This window comes from Lipomyces tetrasporus (genome assembly GCF_029532465.1).
Source record: "Lipomyces tetrasporus strain NRRL Y-64009 chromosome Unknown POJ06scaffold_4, whole genome shotgun sequence".
NCBI classification, from domain to species: Eukaryota; Fungi; Ascomycota; class Lipomycetes; order Lipomycetales; family Lipomycetaceae; genus Lipomyces; species Lipomyces tetrasporus.
The window spans coordinates 1423982-1446874 of record NW_026611599.1 but is presented as its reverse complement, the minus strand read 5'-3'; the positions used below and the strand labels follow the sequence as shown (position 1 = coordinate 1446874).

At 51.8% G+C, this 22893-nt stretch overlaps 9 protein-coding genes across 9 annotated transcripts; 6 read left to right on the top strand and 3 right to left on the bottom strand.

The window, feature by feature from the left end:
• Positions 1-250: 250 nt before the first annotated feature.
• On the top strand, positions 251-997 carry POJ06DRAFT_189513 (Gti1/Pac2 family-domain-containing protein; the record flags this gene model as incomplete). Its single annotated transcript, XM_056184789.1, has 2 exons — positions 251-527; positions 714-997. Coding segments are annotated over 2 exons (561 nt in total), but the record flags the coding sequence as incomplete, so codon positions are not given.
• Positions 998-3853: 2856 nt separating this feature from the next.
• POJ06DRAFT_96617 (Acireductone dioxygenase ARD family) lies at positions 3854-5367 on the top strand. The gene is made up of 4 exons (XM_056191825.1): positions 3854-4056; positions 4244-4308; positions 4367-4705; positions 4772-5367. The coding sequence occupies exons 2-4, from the start codon at positions 4279-4281 to the stop codon at positions 4925-4927; spliced, it is 525 nt and encodes a 174-aa protein (XP_056044871.1). The 5' UTR covers positions 3854-4056; positions 4244-4278; the 3' UTR covers positions 4928-5367.
• A 678-nt stretch (positions 5368-6045) lies between these two features.
• On the top strand, positions 6046-7727 carry POJ06DRAFT_251459 (uncharacterized protein). The gene is made up of 4 exons (XM_056187397.1): positions 6046-6591; positions 6657-7192; positions 7259-7418; positions 7476-7727. The coding sequence occupies exons 1-4, from the start codon at positions 6280-6282 to the stop codon at positions 7614-7616; spliced, it is 1149 nt and encodes a 382-aa protein (XP_056044870.1). The 5' UTR covers positions 6046-6279; the 3' UTR covers positions 7617-7727.
• Positions 7728-8423: 696 nt separating this feature from the next.
• POJ06DRAFT_96564 (uncharacterized protein) lies at positions 8424-9627 on the bottom strand. Its single transcript, XM_056191823.1, has one exon. It carries the CDS (start codon positions 9286-9288, stop codon positions 8533-8535), a length of 756 nt encoding a protein of 251 aa, XP_056044869.1. The 5' UTR covers positions 9289-9627; the 3' UTR covers positions 8424-8532.
• A 348-nt stretch (positions 9628-9975) lies between these two features.
• On the top strand, positions 9976-12200 carry POJ06DRAFT_195966 (WD40-repeat-containing domain protein; the record flags this gene model as incomplete). Its single annotated transcript, XM_056185009.1, has 3 exons — positions 9976-10111; positions 10516-10597; positions 10652-12200. The coding sequence occupies 3 exons, from the start codon at positions 9976-9978 to the stop codon at positions 12198-12200; spliced, it is 1767 nt and encodes a 588-aa protein (XP_056044868.1).
• An 886-nt stretch (positions 12201-13086) lies between these two features.
• On the top strand, positions 13087-16066 carry POJ06DRAFT_267570 (uncharacterized protein; the record flags this gene model as incomplete). Its single annotated transcript, XM_056189252.1, has 2 exons — positions 13087-15147; positions 15203-16066. 2 exons carry the CDS (start codon positions 13087-13089, stop codon positions 16064-16066), a joined length of 2925 nt encoding a protein of 974 aa, XP_056044867.1.
• A 289-nt stretch (positions 16067-16355) lies between these two features.
• POJ06DRAFT_251449 (uncharacterized protein) lies at positions 16356-17704 on the top strand. Its single transcript, XM_056187396.1, has 2 exons — positions 16356-17108; positions 17163-17704. Exons 1-2 carry the CDS (start codon positions 16560-16562, stop codon positions 17688-17690), a joined length of 1077 nt encoding a protein of 358 aa, XP_056044866.1. The 5' UTR covers positions 16356-16559; the 3' UTR covers positions 17691-17704.
• Positions 17705-17738: 34 nt separating this feature from the next.
• POJ06DRAFT_237540 (WD40-repeat-containing domain protein) lies at positions 17739-19521 on the bottom strand (the record flags this gene model as incomplete). The annotated part of the gene is made up of 2 exons (XM_056185957.1): positions 17739-18820; positions 18873-19521. 2 exons carry the CDS (start codon positions 19519-19521, stop codon positions 17739-17741), a joined length of 1731 nt encoding a protein of 576 aa, XP_056044865.1.
• Positions 19522-19908: 387 nt separating this feature from the next.
• Positions 19909-21752, bottom strand: POJ06DRAFT_196055 (uncharacterized protein; the record flags this gene model as incomplete). Its single annotated transcript, XM_056185011.1, has 2 exons — positions 19909-21281; positions 21356-21752. The coding sequence occupies 2 exons, from the start codon at positions 21750-21752 to the stop codon at positions 19909-19911; spliced, it is 1770 nt and encodes a 589-aa protein (XP_056044864.1).
• Between the last annotated feature and the right edge of the window lie 1141 nt (positions 21753-22893).

The following is a 22893-nucleotide window of genomic DNA, read 5'->3' as shown; positions in this document are numbered from 1 at the left end:
GCCTTGTCGAGTTGATTAGCCCGTCGTAAATAATGTGCGCCTTTTTGTTTGCTTGATCTTCCATTGCAAGGCGCAGATCAGACATTTTCGCCATTGCTCTCACTATGAAACCATACTGACAGTTGGTAGCACTAGAACCACTCACGCAATGTCTACTTCGCAGCACAACACTCCGAAGCCGGAGCCAGCTTCATCGGCTGCGGGTGCCCCTAGCGCAGGCCGCACTGCCGGTTCCGGTCCTCCCCAGGGCTTGTCGGCCACTTACACCGGTTACGTGTCGACTACTCACGACGCACTGATTCTTTTCCAGGCCTGCATGCAGGGTCTTCTCCATTATGTGTCGCGCCGGCCACACGACCGTGAGCGGAGCGAGCTTATCCGGTCAGGAAATATCTTTATATTCAACGAGGGGACATCTGGCATTAAGCGATGGACTGACGGCATCGCGTGGTCGCCGTCCCGAATTCTCGGTAACTTCTTGGTCTACCGGCAACTTGAGAAGCCATTTGCGCCTGGTGAGAAGAAGCGTGCCGCCAAGCGCAATCGCCGCAAGAAACGCACTTCCAGCACTGATCCATACCAGACTGGCGCGAACGGTAGCACTGAGGGAGGTAGTGGCTACTTGGACCAGGAGCAGCAGGCGGATGGATCCACCGTCGAGTCTCCTCGACCAGCGAAGGTCCCTATCGCCCCCGCCACTGCTGTCGCCCCAGTTTCAAGCACGCCCCCACAACATCCTACCGCGAGCATCTATGATCCTGAGGCTGAACGCGCTCTTGTCGGCTCCCTTGTTGACTCTTATGGGTTTAAGGACGGCGGCTTGATCAAGAAGACAATGAGCGTGCTTATTAACGGCAGTCCTCATCATTTGGTTTCTTACTATAAGCCGGAAGACGTCATGCAGGGCAACTTCTCGACTCCTAGCACGAATCCCCTTCTCCGCGATCTCGCGATCTCGCCTGAGTTGACTCAGCGTCAAAACTTCCGGATACCGCCTGATGGATCCAATGGACTCGAGCGCACTGTCGTTCCTGCCGGGGGAGTTAACATTTATGGTACGTATCTAGTAGAGTGTTTTCAATGGCAAGGTGTCATGCTCAACGCGAGTAGCAGATGCATACTACAGACCACCTGCAGAGGCGGGCGTCGCGACCGACGAGCACGGTCAAGTCATCAATGGTGGCGATCCTTATTACCGCCAGCAACAATACGTGCACCCAAGTTATCGGCCGTATCCTGGTGCAATGCCCGTCTACAGCCAGCCATATGCGTATATGCCGCAGGGCGCTCCTCAAGATCAAAAGTATTATACAGGTGGTGGTGACTACGGCCAGATCTATGCGCATCCACATGCGGCTCCATATGGATGGCCACCCCAGTATCAGACCGCTCCTCCACCGCCTCCACCGCAGATGCAGCAACAGGGACAAGGACAGCCAATGCATCAGATGCCACAAGCTGTCCCCAGGACGCAGCAACAGCCGCAGGATTACCCGCAGCAGCGTCAGCCACCACAGCAGCAACAACCTCAGCAGGCACCGACCGGTGCACAATCGCAAGCCGCGGTTCCTGCACAACCACACCAAGCTGCTCAAGTGCAACCAGTTTATCGTCAGTAAGCTGTGCGTTGGTTTCCATTTCCAAAAACTTTAGGCGTGTGATACGATAGGTGTAAGATTGGATGTTATTGTTTTTATTATTATCTGCTTTGGTATATTCTGTACATGTATAAATCTTTTCTTATAAACTTCGTTCGGGGATCAAAGCATGTGTGTATTCCATCTCAATCTATTGTGTGATATTTATGACTCCATTCGCGACGTTTGCAGGGGCTTTTCGGCACTGACGCCCGTGATGCACTACTGACAGAAACAAAAACAAAGGGGTCATATGAATTGAAAAAAAAGGTTCTAGAATTATATCTTGCGGCGCATTTGTTTAAGGCCTCTCCTGACATATCCTTTTTCTACTAGTTCGTTGGGTCATCTCAAATACGTATGCTTGATTTTATGAAGAAAACGCTCAAATCCTGCCATGTTCCGCGACGGCAATGATCGTGAAGGGCTTTGTGTTACGGAATTGTACGTTATGACGCATTCGTTTTATGTGAGGTGGTTATTGTCGTTCGAATTTGTCACCGTCAAACAAAGTTTAGTTACTGTCTATGATCTAAATCTGATGACCTCAAACCGGACGGAAGCATGGTGCCAAAAAGTGTGCGAAACCAACACGAACAAAGAACTTAGTATCTCTAAACCTTAAGCTCAGTCGCGTATCTTTCCTTGGAAGGTCCCTGCATAAATCGTAAAGTTTCCAAACAAACGAAGCGCTGGACGTTGCAGAGCTTATTATAAAGTACAAAAAAAAACTCTCTTCTTTCTGGCAAGACTTAAAACACAAGGGCCAAATAGCCTCAGTCTGGCGCTCGTATATAAACCTTCGCGCACGAACATTACAACCCCATTGCCTGACGCGACGCTTATAGACGCGACGTCCCCATATACAGCGACAAGGAATTCCCAAGGATGGTGAACTTTTTACGTAAGCCCGCGAAGATTTAAGATTGCTTGCTTTGCGTTTGACCATTTTTGTTTTCTTACTGCAAGAAGTGTAATTTCCGTACTGAATGGGTTTAATGCTTATATTAACAGAGAATTGGGGCATTCAAAGGATCTGCAAAACGTCAGGCAGAAACTGCTGGAGCGCCGCCCATAAAATGGGATCGACCAAATTTTTAGACTGACGCGTCAATATAGTGGCATATGGTAAATGCATAAAGGCTTGTCTTTTAATTTAATTGCTCATTTGCCATTTACCGCCGCAGCCCTTGAGATGATCGACGTTAAGGAAAATTGAGAGAACAATTTGATCAATATCATATGTTTGCTAAAATGGATATATGGCTAGGTGTGACTGCAAATGATTCACGCGTCGACGCTGTTTTGATGGTTTGCCCCACCCGATCCTATACCGACTAGGTGTGATGATCGGCGAAGATGGACGGGCGACTGCATTATGAAATCGCGGATGAGCGGCACTGTGTTTATCTGGCCTTGTAGAACATTGCGTGCGAGGTCGGATTACTTCGGATCGACTTCCGGGCGTGCATGCGTGCCATGTATCGGTCTACGAGGCAGGTGGAGGGTCCTTCGACACTACAGATGGCGATCGATATTGTCGTCGGAAGCTGTGGTTCGAACTAACTTTGGTCGAATGAGTTTATTAATTACATTGCCCGTCGATGGCCATCGCAGCGGCGGCAAGCTCAATTGTTCTGGCTTACAGAAAATGACAAATCATCCAGGGTGGTCGGCCACCTGTCCTGAGCTTTATCTGTTGCGACACAGACATCTCTAACAAGCGAATGCGAGAATGCGAGAATAGCCGGCGGGGCCCCTAGCCGCTGGTGAGTGTCGCAGGGGCGTTACCGAGTTTGCGAGTGTACAGCTAGCTTAGGTAATAAATAGGATGTTTTCGTTTTAGGGGCGCAACCAAACTCCCGCTTTTTACCGATGAGCTATTAATCAGCCATAGTTTTTGCCGCAGTTTTGACTCCACGTTCTTGACTCCGTTGTCTGTCATTTGCAAACGTTCGTTGATGTGAACAGAGGGCATATAGAGCAGCAAGTAACATAAAAAATAAAAATGTTTAAAAAAAACTTGGCCTGCGCGATAAGGGTCGAATTGGTCGACAACGTGCCAGCGCTCACTCGCCCTCACGCAGCCGCATCACACCATGGCCGAACAGAGATTGCATCATCGCCAATGACGATATAGCAACCTGTGTGGCAAAATAGTCAGTATACAGTCGTAGAACGGCACGAATTCAGACAAATCAAATAACCTACATAGGTTCGCTTGTGGAACGTGCCGAATTGTAAATTTCTGCGATTTTTGTGGTGTTTCGTGCCGGTCGGAATCAAAATTACGTGTGAATCCGAAGAAAGCATCGACACTTTTTTGCGTTGTCCCTATCCTGCTCGGCTCGGGTTCTCACTAGCTTTGTCACCCTACGAGCACCCCTCCCTTACGATCCTATTTTTCGTGTATAAAACGGTAGGTTGCACCTTTTAGACCCGAGAATAAACCAGTTTGGTCTGTTTTGTCGCAAGAAGATTTGCCTGGTCCTTGTGAGTCCGTTGTTCGCGACATGTGTGATGCGGGGAGATCGATGCCCTGTCATGAATACTTGGACATGTCCATTTTGGCTGAGGTTGCACGTACTGACTATTCGTCCTTGTAGATCCTACACGTTAGCTCGCTCTATTCATAATAAAAATGAAAGTCTACTACCACGATAACACTGCCGTAAGTTTGCATCTCCACCCGGACCGGCCGTGAAGCCGTATTTTAACGATAACAACAGGAAGACCAGCGTCTCGACCACGATTCCGGCATCGAAGTGCCGGCCGAAGCAGTCGCCAATCTCGGCGTCCTGGCATACAATTTCACCGGTCCGTCCGCGCTCGACAACGTCGACGCGCTTGCACTATCCCGTGACTACAAGAACCGGGACGTGATTACGATCTCGCCGGTGTCGATGGGAGACGTGTATGAGGAGAAAGTCAAGACCTTTTATAAGGAGCATTTGCACGAGGACGAGGAGATTAGGTACATTGTTGAGGGTGAAGGCTTTTTTGACGTGCGGGATGGGCAGGATCGGTGGGTCAGGTTGAAGATGGATGCGGGAGATCTGATTATTTTGGTAAGAGCGGCTTCTTGTTCTCTTGTCTGGGCCTGTCTTCGTGACGCTAATCGTGCTCTGAAATAGCCTGCGGGTATTTACCACCGGTTCTCGACTACGTCGACGAATTACATCAAGGCCATGCGTCTCTTCAAGGACGAACCAAAGTGGACGCCGCTGCCCCGTCCGTGCGACGACAACCAGTATCGTGTTGAGTATCTGCAGTCGATCAAGGCTAACTAAACATTTCGGAGAGGGTGAAAGTTGGTCGGGTTCGGCGGGGTATCGGTACTGCAAGTTATAGGGATGTGTCTTGCCTGGTGGATTGTTTCAAATTGAGACTAGTTGGAACATCAAGGTGTTGAATACCAGCGGAATTTGATATAATAAAAAATTACTTTTGTGATGGGATATGCGTTATGCGCGAGGGTGATGTCACGGACGGGCAAGTGTGTTGCATAGCTGGCAGTAATAAATTTTGAAGCTACCGAATTAATCTCAACCGTGCTAGATGAACTGCTGTAGTTCTCATAGAAACAAAAGAAGTAGTGGCCATAGTCAGCGTTGAAGAAGCCGGACCTCAGTTACGTAGGATTTCGGTGCCCTTGACGTCGTTATGTTTGGCACCGTTAGGTCCGGTAGCAGTAACAGTCCACTTTGGTAAGCGGCGTACCGTTTGGCTTAGCAACATTAGGTGTCTGGGGCTGGTGGCCACCGACTGTCGGTGAATTCGGATCGAAAGGATCATTCATTTTTGAAGATGATCCTGTGTCCGAAGGAAGGTCGTCGTGTAGGGAGACCAAATCTGAAAGTGGCGTCAGAGGCGCTCGTCAGAGTAGCGAACAACTGTCTCGACAAGAAGGAGGGATCCGCACGGGACTGAGGAAACGGGAATAAGAATAAGCTGACAAAGAGTCATGGTTATAAATTGAGAGGAAGGAGCTTGTTTCCGCGAAAGGTAGAGAGCTCAAAACGTGAGATGGTGAACGTTAGGTGTTCAAACCCATTTCGGACTGAGGAAACGGGAACAAGCTGACAAAGAGTCATGGTTATAAATTGAGAAGAGGAAGGAGCTTGTTTCCGCGAAAGGTAGAGCTCAAAATGTGAGATAGTGAAAAGTGTTCAAAACCATTTCGGCCGCGAGGCCTCATGTTTGCTGAATACGACGCAAAATGCGAGTATGAAAAACATGCCCTCTATAATGAGTTGGAGACTGACTCGTGACTGCCTAGTCTGGAAATAGGTGGACCGCGAGCTCTCGACGTAAGCGACGCACCCTCGCAAAACGCAGTAACTCCTCGAGGGGGAGGAGCTCAAGATGAGCCGCAGGTTCGCATAAACATTTAGTCGGTCGACGCCGACACTGGGGCTGATCCTACCAAGCCGCCCAACGATTGATCAAAATTTCAAGACGACGTTAATAGCAGGAGCAGACGAATTCGGGCGGTGGAAGGGTTAGGAGTTGGTAAAGTGAAAGTGCATCAGCACATCGCCCGGGACTCGCAATTGTGTATATTCACTACACTGGATATTTTTTGCCCAGAAGTGTATTCTGAAGTCATCAGCACCCCAGCAACAATAATTCGCGTGCCACAATGGAAGACTACGACATACCATCCCCGGCTCCACAAATAATATCCCTAACACCGTCGGCACCACGCGGCATGCCGCCAGCAATAATCGAACAAGCGTCGGGCTCATCTAGATATACGTCGGTAGGGAGCATGGGGTCGTCGTCGTCGGCAGAGCATTTCCCGCTGCTACACGCTTACAATAGCTCGGCAAGTTCGCAGGCAAGAATTCGGACCGGGACCACGCCAGAGCCGGGGAGCGTAGCCGGTGCGTCGTGGCCAGCTTCGTGCGAAGCGCCGTCGGCAAGTAATCCCCCAAAGCAGCATGTTTGGCTGGTGAGCTCCATTTTGGGTTTGATAATTAAATCGGCGTCTGGACACATTGCTGACAGGGCTTGGAGATATTTGGCGCAACGGGCACGATCGGACGGCACATCTGTCGTGCCGCACTCGAGCGCGGAGACGTGGTAATGGCATGCTCGCGCAACATCAAAACAACGGTTGCGGTCCCGCAAGAGTGGTCCGACAGACTACTGACCTCGTCCTGCGACGTGCGGTCGCGGCAGATGGTCAAAGAATGCGTCGACAGGACGGTCCAGCGCTGGAACCGGATCGACGTCGTGCTGAATTGCGTCGCGATCGGGGTAATTGCGCCGTGTGAGGAGCAGGAGGAACATGACGTTCGGGCCCAGTTCGAGACGAACGTGATGGGGTTGTTTCATATTGTCCAGACCACGCTGCCGTACTTGAGACTGAGGAACCGCGGAAGGTATATCGTTTTCAGCAGTATTGCGGGCATACTTGGCATTCCCGGGTTGGGCCCGTTCAGCGGAACGAAATGGGCGACGGAGGGCTTTGTTGAGAGTTTGGCGTATGAGATTGAAGAATTTGGCGGTAAGGCGACGCTGATCTACCCCGGAACTATCAAACAGGACGAGTATGCCGCTGAATATTTTACGTTGGGTGGTTTAAAGCTCGAGATCGACTAATCAAATGGCGGCAGGACGCAAGACAAAATATCACCACCATGGCGACATTTCCTGATTAAGCCGCTAAGCAACGAATATCGAGATACGCCGGCAGAGCATGCGCGGCGAATGATATTATGGCTTGGTGCGCATCGCACGACAAGTGTGGAGAAGATAGGAGAGATTATATGGGAGGTGAGTTCAATCCCCCCAGTCACGTGACGGATTTTGCGGTAACCCGCAACTTGTTAGCTGGCGCACAGCAACAACCCACCGCTGCGGTTATTGCTAGGATCAGAAGCAGTAGAAACCATGCGTGAAAAGCTCCGGCAAACGATTGAGGAAGTCGAGGACTGGAAGTTTTTGTTTACTGGCGATGCAGACGACGGTTGACGACCCACGCAGTGTTTTGACACAAGAAAAAGGCGATAATTGCAAGGCGAGGTGTCATACGATAAAGGCGTTCAATTTGCTATAATTATATTATTAATACTAAAGATTTAGACCTTGTTTGGTATTGGAACCAAAGTGTGATGGTACTCGTCACGTGCTAATAATGTAGCACGAAGTCATTGCTCATAGGTCACGCACCAAACACTGAATGGATTGTCATTAAATTCAAAAAGTTAACAAACCACGACAACGGACATCACGCTCGCGGCGTTCGCTGAAATCGCTGGATGACGCAGCACGTGCGGTGGCAGGTGACTGCTGGAGGAGAGACTATGCGAGGGGGGCGATGCCTACGCCGCGTTTCGGTAGGCTTCTAGAAGGGAGCATGGAAGACCAGATCCGGGACAGACGGGAGTGACGATGGAGGTGTCCTTGTATTAGACGGTACCAGACCCAACGTTTTGACTACGCCGAAGGAGGTGCGGCGGTAGTTTGCGCGCCTCGCTCCCGGGAATAATAGGCTGGCACAGTGACCGAAGCAGGCGACGTCGTTCGGCGTGGTGTGGCAACAGCGCGTGGCTGACGGCAAAAGGATCCAATTTCGCGACGTGTCTTGGAAAAAGCAACGAGCGCGTCTTATGACCCGAGGCGCGTGGCTGGCGGGTGAGGTGTCGGGTCAACATCGACGCGAGGCGCATTCCTCGCACTGGACGCCTGTGGGGCAGCCCGGGTCGGCGCGGCCGGCAAAGGGCAGTCTCCAAGATTAGCTGTTGGGCGCTAACAAATGAGGCATATGCACGACGGTGTTCTGGCGAACTGCAGAATCGGGTCCGGACCCGATTTTACTTAGGCACGCGCCCAAAAACAAGCGCTCCCGGCACGTCATTTGCATAAAAAGCAACGCGCATCTTATCTCTTAAGAACCTGACAAACCTGACCAGTCACAGCAAAGCCCCAGTAAAGCCACTCCACGCGGCGCCGAGCACCGGACCCGCCGCACGTTGGGCCGAGCCAACGAAGCCTGGCCCGACAAGGACAGTACTACATTTCTCGCGCCGGGTACTTGCCTCGGACCAACTACCGAGCTCGTCGCACTCGCGGGCATGGCGGACGCCTGCTGGTATAGGGAGAACGAAACGATCGACGGTACCAGACGACGGACAAGAGCATTTCGATATGCTGTCTCACGAACGAATGTGTGGGGATGAGACGATTGGATTGTTGCCGTGTGCACAGAATAATGACAGCAGGGGCAAAGCACATGTATTAACTTAGGTCGCGAACGGGAAGAGGCTATGCGACACAGGGCTAGGGCAGGAGAACGGAGTGGCCAGTGCGCAGCGTCGTCGTCGCTGTGAGATGGGGGAAAGAAGTCCGGCTGGCGCCAGGCTGGCTTGTGCTGGCTGGGCTGGACTCCATAGTGAGAGCTGGATTGTGTTGTGTGTGTATCGGCTGGGCTTCTGCCTGAGTCGCCTCGCTCGCTGCCTGACTGACGTCCCGGCCGCCCCGGTGCCCTGTTTGCCTTTCCCGCCTTTGCGTCCCTCTCTTCGCACTCTCTCGTTCCACACCGCTCTCCCCCATTCCTCGTCCATTCCCAACCCATCGTCTCCTCCGCGCTTCCCACGCATCCATCCATCCATCCATCCATCCATTCATCACTACATATCTGCATCACGGCACGCCGTCCTACTCCTGAGCCCCGGCCAAGCCATCAGCAAGGTCTGCGTTTAGCCCCCCGACCTGGCGTACTCTCGTCTGGTGTCTTTCCCTCCTCGGCCATTCCCATTCCCTCCGCCATTTTACTCTCTTTTCTTTCTGCACTCTCCAACTGGCCACTGAACCCGTCCCGTCAGAACTGATCGCCCGTCTCGAGTTCAGTTTAGCTTCTCTGCTTTCGCTTTCTTGTATGCTATCCCCTTGTGCCAAGTCACAAGCCTATTTTTCACTGGGCCTGTCCACCCGCTTGCTCCTACTGACACCGAGTTGGAACTATTCTAACGTCTATACTTCGTGCAGGGCACTCTGACATCATCGCGGTCCCATCTGTCGGTCTCTGGTTTACGATCATTACGTTTATATCCCGCTCAATACTTATCGCCCCTTGCAACTCTCGGTCATCACATTACCTGCGATCGACAATCATCGATTCGCTAATCAATTGTGTCGGCTCTACCTACTTTTTTTGTTCACAATTTGGCTCTCTCCAAAGAGGCCGTGCGGTCAGGCAAATTTTTGGCGTTGTCTTTTCTAACCGCCAGAGCACTCACCTGCATCACGACAATTTTCACTCGCAATCCACGCCTGGCGCTTTGACGCTAACAACACCTGTCCGCAACACCTACCCTACCAATCTGTCACTATGAGCTACCAGCGTGCTATCATCCCGCCAACACAGCGTATTAATGAGCTGCTCGAGGCGCTCAAGCAGGAATTTGAGACCGTCACAAATGAAGCTAGTCTTTACCGAATGCACAAGGATGATTTCGACCACAAATGTACGTCTTTTACTTTTGTTTTTATCTGCTTTATTTAATTTTACCCGGAAGGGGGGGAAGGGTTTGCACACTGAGGCAGATGTGGACTGCGGTCGTGACTAAGAGCTCGGTGGGTGGCCAATCGCTTGATCGTGGATCGTGCGGTCAGGCGTGTGCAGACGTCGTCAGGGCGTTGCGGCCGACTGGCGTGCTGAGTGCTGGAGGCGCGCAATGGCTGGCCGCCCGCCGCATCCGCCTTCGCCGCAATTGTCGCGCGTTCGCTCCCTCCAACCGGTCCTGCACCCCTGACTGCGCGCCGCACTAACGGAATTTCCACTCCCTTACCCTGGCATTTTTCACCCAACAATCCCCCATATGTCTTCTGTATATTTATTATTTCCTGGAGCAGTGGCTAATGTGCGCAGACAATCAACAGGCTGCTGAGATGCAACAAATTCGGCAAAACGTCTACGAGCTCGAAATCAACCACCGGAAAATGAAGGACCAGTATGCGGCCATTCAGTTGCTGTAACACAAAATGTTATGTGCTGACTAATTTAGTTACGAGGATGAGATCTCTCGGTTAAAGCGCGAGCTTGAAACTCGGGGCGCTCATGTTCCTGCTGCACTTCCCCCGGCGCAAGGTGCGTCCGTTCCACCCCCGGGCTCCCAGGTTCCGCCTCCTTCACTTGGCCATTCGTCTTCTAGCGTATTCCAGGGAATCATGTCTGGCCAGTCAGGACCCACTGGGCCTTCTCTTGCGCCTCCCCAAGACAACAACTTGCACCAGCAGCAGCAACCACAGCAACAACCGCCTCCTCAGCAAGGTCCACCCCCTGGTCTCCAGCCAGGTATTGGACAAGTCCCACAGCAGATTCCACCACAAGCACAGGCTCAGGCACAGCAGCAGGCACAGCAGCAGGCATACGGCGCTTCTGGATATCTCAATGGCTATCACAACGCCCCTGTAGCTACCACGCCCCAGATGAACCAGAACAGGGCAGTGGTCGAGACTCGATCATCACCACATATTACCCGGGCAAGCCCAGGACCGCCACTTGGTAATAATCTGGCAGACCTTGACTTTGATCGTGTGCCGAACGAATACAAGAAGCAGGCTAATGACTGGTTTGTTATTTACAATGATCGCGCGCCGCGCATTCTGGACGTCGATCTTTTGCACACCCTCGAGCATCACTCTGTAGTGTGCTGCGTGCGGTTTAGCGCTGACGGCAAGTACGTCGCAACTGGATGCAATCGGTCGGCTCAGATTTTCGATGTCCAGAATGGACAGAAGATATGCCATTTGCAGGACGAGTCCGTTGAGAGGGAGGGCGATCTATACATTCGAAGTGTGTGTTTCAGTCCGGACGGACGGTATCTCGCTACCGGTGCGGAGGACAAGCAGATTAGAGTGTGGGATATCAAGACCAAGACGATCAGACATCTTTTCAGCGGACATGAGCAGGATATTTATTCTCTTGATTTTGCGCGCAATGGCCGTCATATCGCGTCTGGTAGCGGAGATCGTACTGTTCGTGTTTGGGATATGGAGACCGGTCAATGCGTTTTGACACTAAGTATTGAAGACGGTGTCACTACCGTTGCGTTCTCTCCCGACGGCCGATTTGTCGCGGCTGGGTCATTGGACAAGAGTGTTCGAGTCTGGGATGCCACCACTGGATTCTTGGTCGAACGGCTTGAAGCGCCTGATGGCCACAAGGACTCAGTTTACAGTGTTGCGTTTGCGCCCAATGGCAAGGATCTCGTCTCGGGCTCGCTTGACAAGACCATTAAGCTTTGGGAGCTGCAATCCGCACGCGGTCTCTCGGGCTCACATAAAGGTGGCGTTTGTGTGAAAACATTTACGGGTCACAAGGACTTTGTTCTCAGTGTTGCACTCACTCCGGACGGACAGTGGGTGCTCTCTGGATCGAAGGATCGAGGTGTGCAGTTCTGGGATCCCAGGACCGCGCAGGCGCAGCTGATGTTGCAGGGACACCGAAATTCGGTGATATCAGTAGCGCCGAGCCCGGCGAGCAAACTGTTTGCTACCGGCAGCGGAGACTGCCGGGCGCGAATCTGGCGGTACGTTGTTGCTAACCAGTAGATTATTTTGTAAGTGTTTTAAAAAATGTGAAGGTTATAGTGGATATATCGTAGCCTATGTATTTTATTTGTACACTTTTTGTCTTGTGTTTCTTTTCATTACAATGTTTTACTACTAACTTTGTTCTATATCAAACCTTTGCGATACGGTTTTGACACGTGCTGTACACCTATATTATTTTACTACTACTTTTATTGTGTTGGATGGAAGCAAGAGTCGACAGTTTGATTAGTTTCGTGAGATCGTGCTTTCAATACGTGTGCAGCGGTATTTATTTGTTTATTGGATTTTTGATCGAATAAAATGTATTTTATATATAACTTAACAGGTTATGAGCTATTTGTGGGGTAAGCTCGCTTTGGACGACGGGTCAAACGTGTACGTGAGATCTTCGTGCTGACGTTTGCAGGTCTCAAGTACCGCAGGCATGGGCGGGAGGTTGACAGCCGGGCAAATCCCTAACTTAAAACCTAGACCAAGCCTACGCAGCCGATGATCTGCGGCAAATGTCAAGATGTCAGCGGTCCTGAGACGAGTGCAGTAGTCTAGTCGTCGGCCATTGTAATATCTCTCCGTCTGCTAAAGTGGCCACTGGAAGTTTAGCCGGAGATCGGCCTCTGTTCGCTTAGCCTATTTTACCCGGCTGCGGGGCCAAATGCCACTCAGCTGCTCACAGAATCACAGGCTTCCATCGTCGCGCCTCACAAAAAGCGCTCCATCGTCACAAGTCTCGGCTAGCATTAATGCTAATGCCACCACCGTCTCTGCAGTGACCATCTTCGATTTGCCTGTCCACGTCTGCTGGAGCGCCATCTTCGGGCATCACCGCATTAGCCCGTCCGATCCGTCCTGCGTTAGTCTTGCGCTGGCTTTCGCTCCGCCCTAAATGCAGCATTCTCCCGCAGCGATAGCTGGCAATGGGCAGCGCCAGCAGCCCCACCATAACCCCGCTGTTCCGCTCCTGGCAGGAATACCTTCCAACGCGGCCGGCACGGCTGGACCTAGCATCTCTGGCATGCTGCCGCTTCCACCTGCGTCGATTTCGGCTGCGACCATGAACGGACTGTACCTGGCGACAGCAGACAGTGGCATGTCGATGGCCACCTTCCCGCAGCATCAACAGCCCGAGCACTCAATTGCCCACCAGCCGCAACAACCACAGCAATTCCATCTACCGCTCTCAGGCGGCCAGTTCCGCCATCCACAACCGCTTCAGCCGCCGCCTTCGCAGATCCCACTACAGCAACGGCATCATCCGTCTGATACGTCGCATGCGAACACTTCCCAGATCACGGACATGCAGGCGTCGAACTTGCCGCCGCTGAATATTGGTAGTGCGCAGGCGAGCAGCGTGTCGTCTGGATCCGGGTTCGATGCGTACGATATGCACTGGCCATCCACGAGTGCGCCGTCTACCGGATCTACTGCGCCGGCGACGTCCGCGAGCGGAATGCCGATAGTCCCGACCACGCAACCTAGCATGCATCACCACACGCACTCTGCCGGACCCAATCTGCCGTCTCCTGCCAGTCACCAAATGCCTGTAACTGAGTCCGGTATCTACGCTCACTACAGTCTCATGACCACGCCGTTCCCGCCGTCGGCGACTCCACCGCCGCAGTCTCTGCACAGCATGCCCGCCGCCCACCAGCAATCGCAGCAGCAACAGACGGTGCTGCCACACTTCTCGGCTATTTCTCCGAGGCAGCAACCGCTCTCGTTATCACACCTCGCCAAATTATCCTCGTCGGCCATGTCGTCGCCTCTGGACGCTCCAGCGGGCGGACATGCGAGCACAGTCGCGCCGACGAGCGCGCCGTCCGGAAGCTCAGCTTATACTCCGTATGGCCATGATATAATGCGGGTCGGTATGAGCACGCCGTCGAGTTCGGCCTCGAGTACCGGCACTCCGAACACGCTGATTTCCAAGCTAAACGCGTACCACGGCATGCATGACTACTTTGACACGCCTGCACAACCTCACAGCTCACTCTCGGTCGGACCTACGTCTGCACCGGGGTCAGCCGGGCTATCACAGCCCTCGAATTCGTCTTCGGCGTTTCCTTCCTCCCCGTCGGGTTTGCATCACTACTCTACCCACCACCAATTTCCGGCCCGGCCGTCCGTGTCGACGTATTCTAGTTCTTCGTCAGTGGCGTCGGCCAGCTCGCTAAGCACTGTCAGTTCGGGATCGTCGTCTGCAGATGTCACGACTTCGCTGGGCATGTTACCGCTAGACACGGGCAAATACATGGCTGCCGCCTCCGGCATGTTTCCGTCGCCTCCATCCTCGGGAGTATTGCATCAGGAACGCACAAGTTCTCTGCCTGTTGTCCCACCGCCGACCACGACTGTCCAACCTGTTCATCAAATACAAACGCAGTTATCTCGTCCTGCGTCCCCTGAACGTAAGGCTTCATCTACATCGTCGACCACTACACCAACCCAGTCGGGAACCACCCAGGATCCATTGGCAGCCAAGCGAATTTCTCTGCCCCCTCGCCGTACAAGCAGACAATCGCCAACAAATTTCGACGACGGTACCGCGCCCCAGTTGGGATCAACCCAGATCGACCATCTGATGCTCATCATCCAAACTCGAGAGAAACTCAAAAAGGAGCGTGAACGAACAATATCAGAGTCGTCAGCAAATGTGGTGGCGTCGAACGCCAACAGATACCTCGGGTACGACGACGGACACCAGCCAAGCGAACCGACGGTTAATCTGGGCCGGGTGTTCTTCTCCGGACAGCAGAGTGGCGTGGCGGGATTGACGACGAAGAGTGGAAAGACGGGAAAATATTCTTGTCTGGAGCCTGGATGCGGCAAAGTATTTAATCAGAAGACGCATTTGGATATTCATGGGAGGAGTCATACCGGCTCGAGACCGTATGTGTGTGATGTACCGAATTGCGGGAAACGATTCTCTCAAAGAGGCAATTTACGGGTACGTGAACTTTTGGTTCAGTTATGCATTTGACTTGTGCTGACGGTGTGGATAGACCCATCGCAGAAGTCACACGGGCGAGAAACCGTATGTCTGCGAATTCTGCAACAAACGGTTCGCGCAGCGTGGAAACGTTCGCGCGCATCTCCTCATCCACGAAGACTATCGACCATATTCGTGCAAGTTGGACGGTTGCAACAAGTCGTTCACGCAGCTGGGCAATCTCAAGGCGCACCAAAACAAGTTTCACGCTGACGCGCTGGACTTGCTGGCCGCCAAGTTCCAGCTTTATGTGTCGGCTGATTACGACGAGAGTGCGATTCCGGACGAGGATCGCGAGATGTTTTTTTACTTTGCCGAACTGTACCGGAACGCGAACAAAGGAATTAAGGGCAGGGGCAAGGACTCGAACCGGCTGGTTAAGGTTAATGAGGATGGAGAGGCAATGCAGACAGGACACGAGCCTGCGTCGACTGTGACGCCCACGCAGGAGTTGTCGGTAGATGCTGGCGGCACGAACACTGGAGAAAGACAGCAAATTGTCGCGTCAGCGCCAGCGACCATGGCCGTGGCCAGAGGATCACGCGATCCACTGCTCGCGTCAGCTACACCTGCAGTCTCGAAATCAGCACTGCTGACAAGTGCGCCAGCTATGACAATGCCCGCGAGCGCACCGGCTGGTCTAGAACATCTGCCAGATGCACCGGCGGTTCAACGGAAGAAGCAAGTGCTGCCATCGTTTGATTTTGCCGCCGCTGCTGCGGCATTCACGCCCGGTGGTGGCATGAACATGATTACGACACGACCAGTGCCAAGCGGGCAGCAACATTCTCAACTGCCTCCGCTGCCGTTACACCATGCAACTGGGCCAAGCGGACCGTCGGACGCGTTAGGCAGCCATGGCGGACCTTTTTATTAATCATAAAGCGCAGTTGGACCAAAAAAAAAGAGATGAGATAGGTTGTAATATTAGGTGAAATATTGGTTTATGTATGGCTTTTTGCACGCGGTTTACTACCTTTTCTTGGGATATACAAAATTTGTGTCGTTGTGTTTGGTGGGTTTGGGTAGGCGGGGGGAGGGAAATATCTGATCGGATTGGTGAAGGCTCTATAGACGGGGTGTTGATTTGTGTTATTGTTTGCGATATCCTAAAAGTATGGATTTTATAAACGGATTATACTTTTTTGGTTTAAAGAATCCTGTTTGGATGGTTTTGGACAGTGGATTAGTTCAGCTTGTAGAACTACGAAGCTTGGTCAATTCGTTCATCGTAGTTTAGGTTTGTCGAGATTGGCCCCTGAAAAAATGGGGTCCCCTATGAGTCGTGGCAGAGAGAGAGACCGGGCAGCAAGGTCGTTCGTTGGTTCTAGGAATCGCACATACGCGCGGAGAATGGCAACCTTCTAATCATGCGTGTTGGTGTCTGTATACTGAATCGCCAACCTGGCATCTCCTCACGTCTCCGCTGGCCGACATCTACGCTCACCAGATTCGTCAGCCTACCATACACGAAACGACGAACAATCACAATGTCCGCCCACCACAGCTCCCGGCGTGCGCCCCGCTATCTGAGCATAAAGGAGCACTACATACCGAACCTATTCCCCAATACGCCATTCATTGACACTCACTGCCATCTCCGCACAACACTGGACATGGCGGTGCAAAAGCACTGCGTTAGCGAGTCAGAAGTACCATCCGTGCAATCCTTGACGTCGACTTTCTTCCCGCCGGAGGTCGAAGCTGTTGTTGACGTTTATTGTGACATTCCGATCAATAACGAGTGGGAGGTCCTTGCTGACAAGGACGCGTGGGCGGCGAATGCGTGGGGCGGCGAGTATTATTTCACCATGGGCTGTCACCCTCACAGTGCGAAGTTCTATAACGATGATGTCGAAGCTGAGATGCGGCGTGCATTGTCACATCCGAGAGGTGTGGCTGTTGGCGAATGCGGGCTTGCAAGTACAACTATTTGCAATCCGCGTCGAGCATGAAGTACTAATGTATGACAGGATTACAAGAAATCTCAATCACCCCACGATGTCCAGCGCAAAGTGTTTGCTAGACAAATAGATCTGGCCGTGTCGCTTGACAAACCCCTGGTCGTGCACACCCGCGAGGCAGAGGCAGATACAATCGAGATTCTACGCGCCCATCTCCCCCGCGAGCATCGAATGCATGTCCACTGTTTCACCGACTCCGTAGGCATGGCACAGACACTTCTCTCCGAATTCCCGAACTGCGTAATCGGAATAACCGGCGTCATCACGTACCAGACTCTAGAAACCACGACAGAGCTGCTCAAGATGGGCGGGCGTGGATTGCTGGGGAGGCTGGTACTGGAAACAGATGGTCCGTTTATGGTACCCTCGAATTGCCAGCGCAAGAAGAAGCCGGTCTACGCGGTCTCGCATTCGGGAATGATTCCGTATACGGCTGTTAGAGTTGCGGAATTGTTGTCGTCGACTGTCCAGGGAGTCAGCGCCGAAGAGGTACTCGACATCACGCGGATAAATGCTAGACGGATCTACGGCCTTTAGATTGTATCTAAATATATTCTGTACATATTTTAGTATCGGTATGGGTATTTACCCATCATACACTGCGTATCCATCCATCTCGTCCTCGGGAATGATTTCATCTCTATCTCTCCGCGGTATCATGGCCTCCCTGATCCGTTCCGACTTTGAAGGATCTCGATGCGGTAGCCATCGTCGCACGAGCATGTCGTCACCTATACTCATGATCTCGCCATTGCATGTCCAGCTGACACCCGTGACCTCTTTAGAATGTCCATTTACCAGGGCGACTGCCACTTTCTTTTGTTCATACTGGCTTCCTTTACTTCGTGGAGATGGCATGTAGATTAAATCATCGCATCCTGGTCCGGACAGCGGCACGACGACAACCGCATTCTCCGAGCTTCCACACGCGATATACCGGCCATTCAACCCGGCATTCTGAATCGCCTCCTCGCTGGCAACACTCATCTTGACATAAAACGAGTCAACCTTCAACCGCGGATCCCTGACGCACTCCATCGGCTCGCATTGATCCCTCCCAGTAAGTGGATACGCAAACAATCCACCGCTCTTGCTCATCGTCCATAACCGAGCGCCAGCAAAGTCCACCGCAATAGACGTCACGCCATGGTCTTTGTCCCCGCCAACCGTTTGAGCATATGGCTGTAAGTACTTTCTTTCCAGGCTAGCCTTGCGAAGGTCCCACATTCGGCAGGACCCGCTCGCCTCGCCTGCGCTCAAGAGCGTCGTGTCATCTAGGAACTCCAGTGAGGTTACGCTTCTGGCAGGTGTGGATCTCGTTGCTCGACGACCTTTCTCCGGGTTCTGCGCCCGCATGATTTGCGCGACTGGATAAATTTCGGCCGAGCCACCTTTTCGTACGCGAGTATCGAATAGCGAGATCGTGCCCCCTCTCGTCGAGGTCGCTATGATTGCGGGATTACGAGACGATGGCGTGTCGACAAATTTGACTTGCTTGACTGAATGTGCATCGCATGGACGCAGAATCGATGTGCACTGTTGTCTCTGAAGGTCGAATATCCGAGCAGTCTGGTCGCCTGAGGCGGTTGCGAGGTGGGTGTCTGTCGGCGAGAATGACAGGTCGAAAATCGCGTTGTCGTGGCAGGCTAGCTTCATTATCGGCAGCTCTGACGTACGAGGTTAGCTCCACGTAATGCAACGCCCAAGTCCAGTACCTACGAAAAGCAGGGCCGGCGGCATCTGTATCGAGAACGTGAACAATGCCATCTTCGCCGCCTACGGCGCTTACTGCATGGTGTCGACAACTAGTCACGGAGAACGGTATACTATGCCGTAGTCCAGTAGATTCTTGAATCGCATATGCATCGTCAACAGCTGTAGAGTAATATGTTTGCAATTCGTACTTGCTGAAATCAGCGCGAGAGTAAAACCGCCGGGAACCGAAAGGTCGTAATGAAATTTCTCTAACAAACAGTCGAAGAGGCAACGAGCTTGGTGTCAGTGCTGTGCCGGGCTGTAGCACCGCTGATGATATCAACGAGTTCGAGTAATTGACTTCCAGGGGAGAGCGCGTCTTTTTGTGCCGCTTTAGAGGTGGTGTGGGGTCGGGAGTAAGTAGCTGCTTCGGCGTTGACGATTGCTCATTACGGTATCTCGCGTTCAGAAACGACGATTCTGTGATATCGCCTAACGGTGACTCTGGCGTTCCGCCTGCAAGATGTGTCTTCTGCCGTCCTCCGTCACAGTTTTCTTTGTCGATGGTGGTAATCCCAATTCCGAGAGCAGTTTGGACCTCGCGTCGAGATCGTGATCGGTTGGATGATACCGTGCCGAGAGGATAATTTGGGTGTAATGGTGAAGAGAACATTTGCGATAAACGTCGTCGCATGCAATCCAAAAGTGCCACCCAGTAACAAAGTGCTGGAGCTTAGATGTCTGCGAAATTGGCAGATGTGTAATATGCAACTGACGCGTTGACCAAAACCCATAAGCAGCCGCCAAGGTAAGGGTTTTTGGTACAAACTTTATCCGACGCGTCAACAACGCGCTGCCTTTATGACCCAAAATCTATCCCGCTCCCTTACTTCTCAACGACAATAATACATAGTGCCTTTACCATATAATATATCTACAGCGATAACGACACGTAGAATACAACACACAAAAAGCGCCTGCTAAAAATACAATACATATATCATACACAACACAACTCATAGCATTATACACCACTTGCAAAAAAACAATGCTTACCATTCTATAGTTCGTAGCTATAATACAATCCCAAATTACCCCTTGGCTTATTCGCATCATCGTCGGCTTCACCATCTTGCCTGGACGGTGATTCGGTGTCAACTTGACCGTCCTCTTCAGGTGACCATCCTGCCCCATATGTCTTGAGGTCATTGATGGCCTCTAGCAACTGCCTGGGCAGTTTTGCAGGAACACTGGGGGTCTCTTGAGCAAGCTGTTTTGTCCTAGCAGCAGCCCTCTCTTCGCTCATCGGTATTGCTAAAGGCGTAAGCAATGAACTGGTGGTCCTTGCCAAAGTGTCCGGCCACTTTTCCAATTCACCCTTCACGCTAGGTCCCGGTCCAAGTTCATCTTCAATGGGCCTGATATGATTTTCAAGAATATGCTTGTGACACTCCCTAAGACTGTCGAACCGATAATTCAGCTTGTTCTCGTTTTGACATTTCTCCCAAAGACATTTATACCCATGCGCCGCCGATCCGTCGCGATGTTTCTTTGTCACATGTGTCCACAGTGCGTCGATGTTGTGCATCTGTGCACAAATGTCTTGTTTTCCGGCACGGATACACGGCCACCTGCAGTTATACACGTTGTAGTGCGGTTCACTGCTGGTTACAAAGCGGTTAACCGGTCGGCGCCGACGTTCATTGGTCATCGCGAGTCTAGCTGGAGTAGCAATGGGAGAGGGGCGGGCAGATGAGGTGGACGTCATAGAGTGACCGCTTTGACTAACTACAGTAGCAAATGCCGTGGGTCGTATTGCTGATGTTTGCCCGTGTTCCACAGCCATTGCAGGAGACACAGAAGGAGCCACGTCAATTGTGTCGTCCGAAAGTGCTGGCCGTTTGGCCAACGGTGCTTGAGCAGTATCAAGAACCCGTTTGGTGGAAGTCAAGCTTTCAGACTTGTCTGACAATGTCTTCTGCGTAGTCGACGTCACAGTCAACACTGACATGCTTGAACTGGATGCGGTCTCAGTAGGTTTAACAGTAAGTGCTTGTGGCGGAGCTGGTCCCAACGAGTGCGAATGGCCAATATCACTAACAACCGGCGACTCTGCACGACTAGATTGTGCCGGTTCCTGAATTCTTTCAAATGTTGACGGCGGTCTCGCCGACGACTCAGAGCTAGCTGAAAGAGAGTGACTTGTGGAAGGCTGTGGTGGTAGTTTGTTCAAAGCGGTAAACCCAGAAACATATTCCTCTTCTTCTTCCTCCTCCACCCCTTGCTGGTCTTCCTCTTCCCGTGGCTGTACCACTTGTCCATCCTGTATTTTGACCGAACTGTCAACGACTTGTGTGGCCGACGTTTCTAAAATTTCAGTTGGAGCATCAATATCTATAGGCTCAGGCTCAACGGTTTGCGCATTTGCGACGACTATCCATTTAGTATTGTCCCTTGTAACTATTACTGGATCCTTTTCCAGACCAAACAAATATGACTAGCCATACCTTCAGTTCCTTGCAGTGACTCCTTGAACTTCTCTGCAATGCCTTCGCTTTCAACACCCTCCATCGGTTCAACATCATATTCATCACCCTTAGTCTGGACCACATTCTCAGCCTTATGCTTTGACTGTCTGTTGGGCGATTCGGGACTGCTAGGAATTTCTACAACTTCTCTGCTATTATCGTTACCGCCGGCTTCCCGTTGGAGTTGCTGTAGGTTTGATTTCGCTGGTGGATCGTAACTATCCCAATCCATTCTCTCGGGTAACCGCTTCAAGTTCATCCGTTTTGTAATAAACCCAGCAACTCCGAGGGGAATAAATGAGTGATTCAAAGGCTCTTTGGTAGGATGTCGCCCTAAAGCAATAAGCACCTTCTCTGCGATGTGGTCGAGCCTCATATGACTATAATTGTCTTCCGTAGGTAACTGCGGCAATGTCAACACGCGGGACGCATTTGCGGTTTGTCCAGCATTAGTCGCCAACTCGGCCGTCGTTGGCGCGGCATTTGATGGTGGGTTGACTTTTTGCTCAGTCCCTCCGGGAATGGACATATTCGCCATGGATGCAGCATCAACAGGTGGGATCGTTATCACAGGAGTACTTGTGGTTGGACCCATCGTAGTTTCACTCTCCACAGTTGGCGGAGTAGACGTTGGCACAGCTTTTGTCGTATCTTGAAGAACAGATGTACTCCCTGCCAATAGATTCCGTTGGGCCCCATCAACTGTTGGTGGTTGTGCGTCGATTTCTGTGCCAACCGTGGTGTCAGACCCATTATCTGTTACACTGTGCTCGAGCAGCTCCGCCTGCCTAGCTTTGATGGCATTGACAAATGCTTGAAGCGTTTGTACTTTACCCTGAGTGTCTTTGATCGCCTGTGGTGAAAGAGTGCCTGATACCATACTCCGTTGATGCTGCCGCAAACGTTCCAAAGCATACTGCCTGCGCGTTTCGAGTTCGGAAGTTGACTGTCCCTGTAACTTAATGAGATGCTCAGGAGCCGGTTTCGTCACTCCCGATTCTGTTAGGTAGCCCACATACTGTGCGAATGTTCCGGTGTTCTGCTGGGAAGGAGCCACCGAAGTTGGCAGAATCGGCGACTTGCTGCTAGTGATAAGCACAGAATTCTGGTTAGGCAGAACTGTTGGCTCTGCAGGTAGAGAATCCGATCTTAATGTCAAAGGCTGTTGGGCAAATGACTGCTGGCTGATGGCTTGCTGTGGTAGCGCAGGAGATAGATTTGGTACGTTTTGGCTCTGTAGTTGCGGAGCTCGTAGGGCCACCTGTTGTATCTGATGTTGCCGCTGTTGCTGCTGTTGTTGCTGCTGTTGTTGTTGCTGTTGTTGTTGCTGCTGTTGTTGCTGCTGTTGTTGCTGCTGTTGTTGCTGCTGTTGTTGCTGCTGTTGTTGATGCTGTTGTTTCTGTTGCTCTTGCGGTTGTTGCTGTTTCTGTTGCTGCTGTTGCTGTAGTTGTTGAAGTTGTTGTTGCTGTTGTAGTTGCTGTTGGCTCTGTTGGTGATAGCGTGCTGGCAATGCCTGG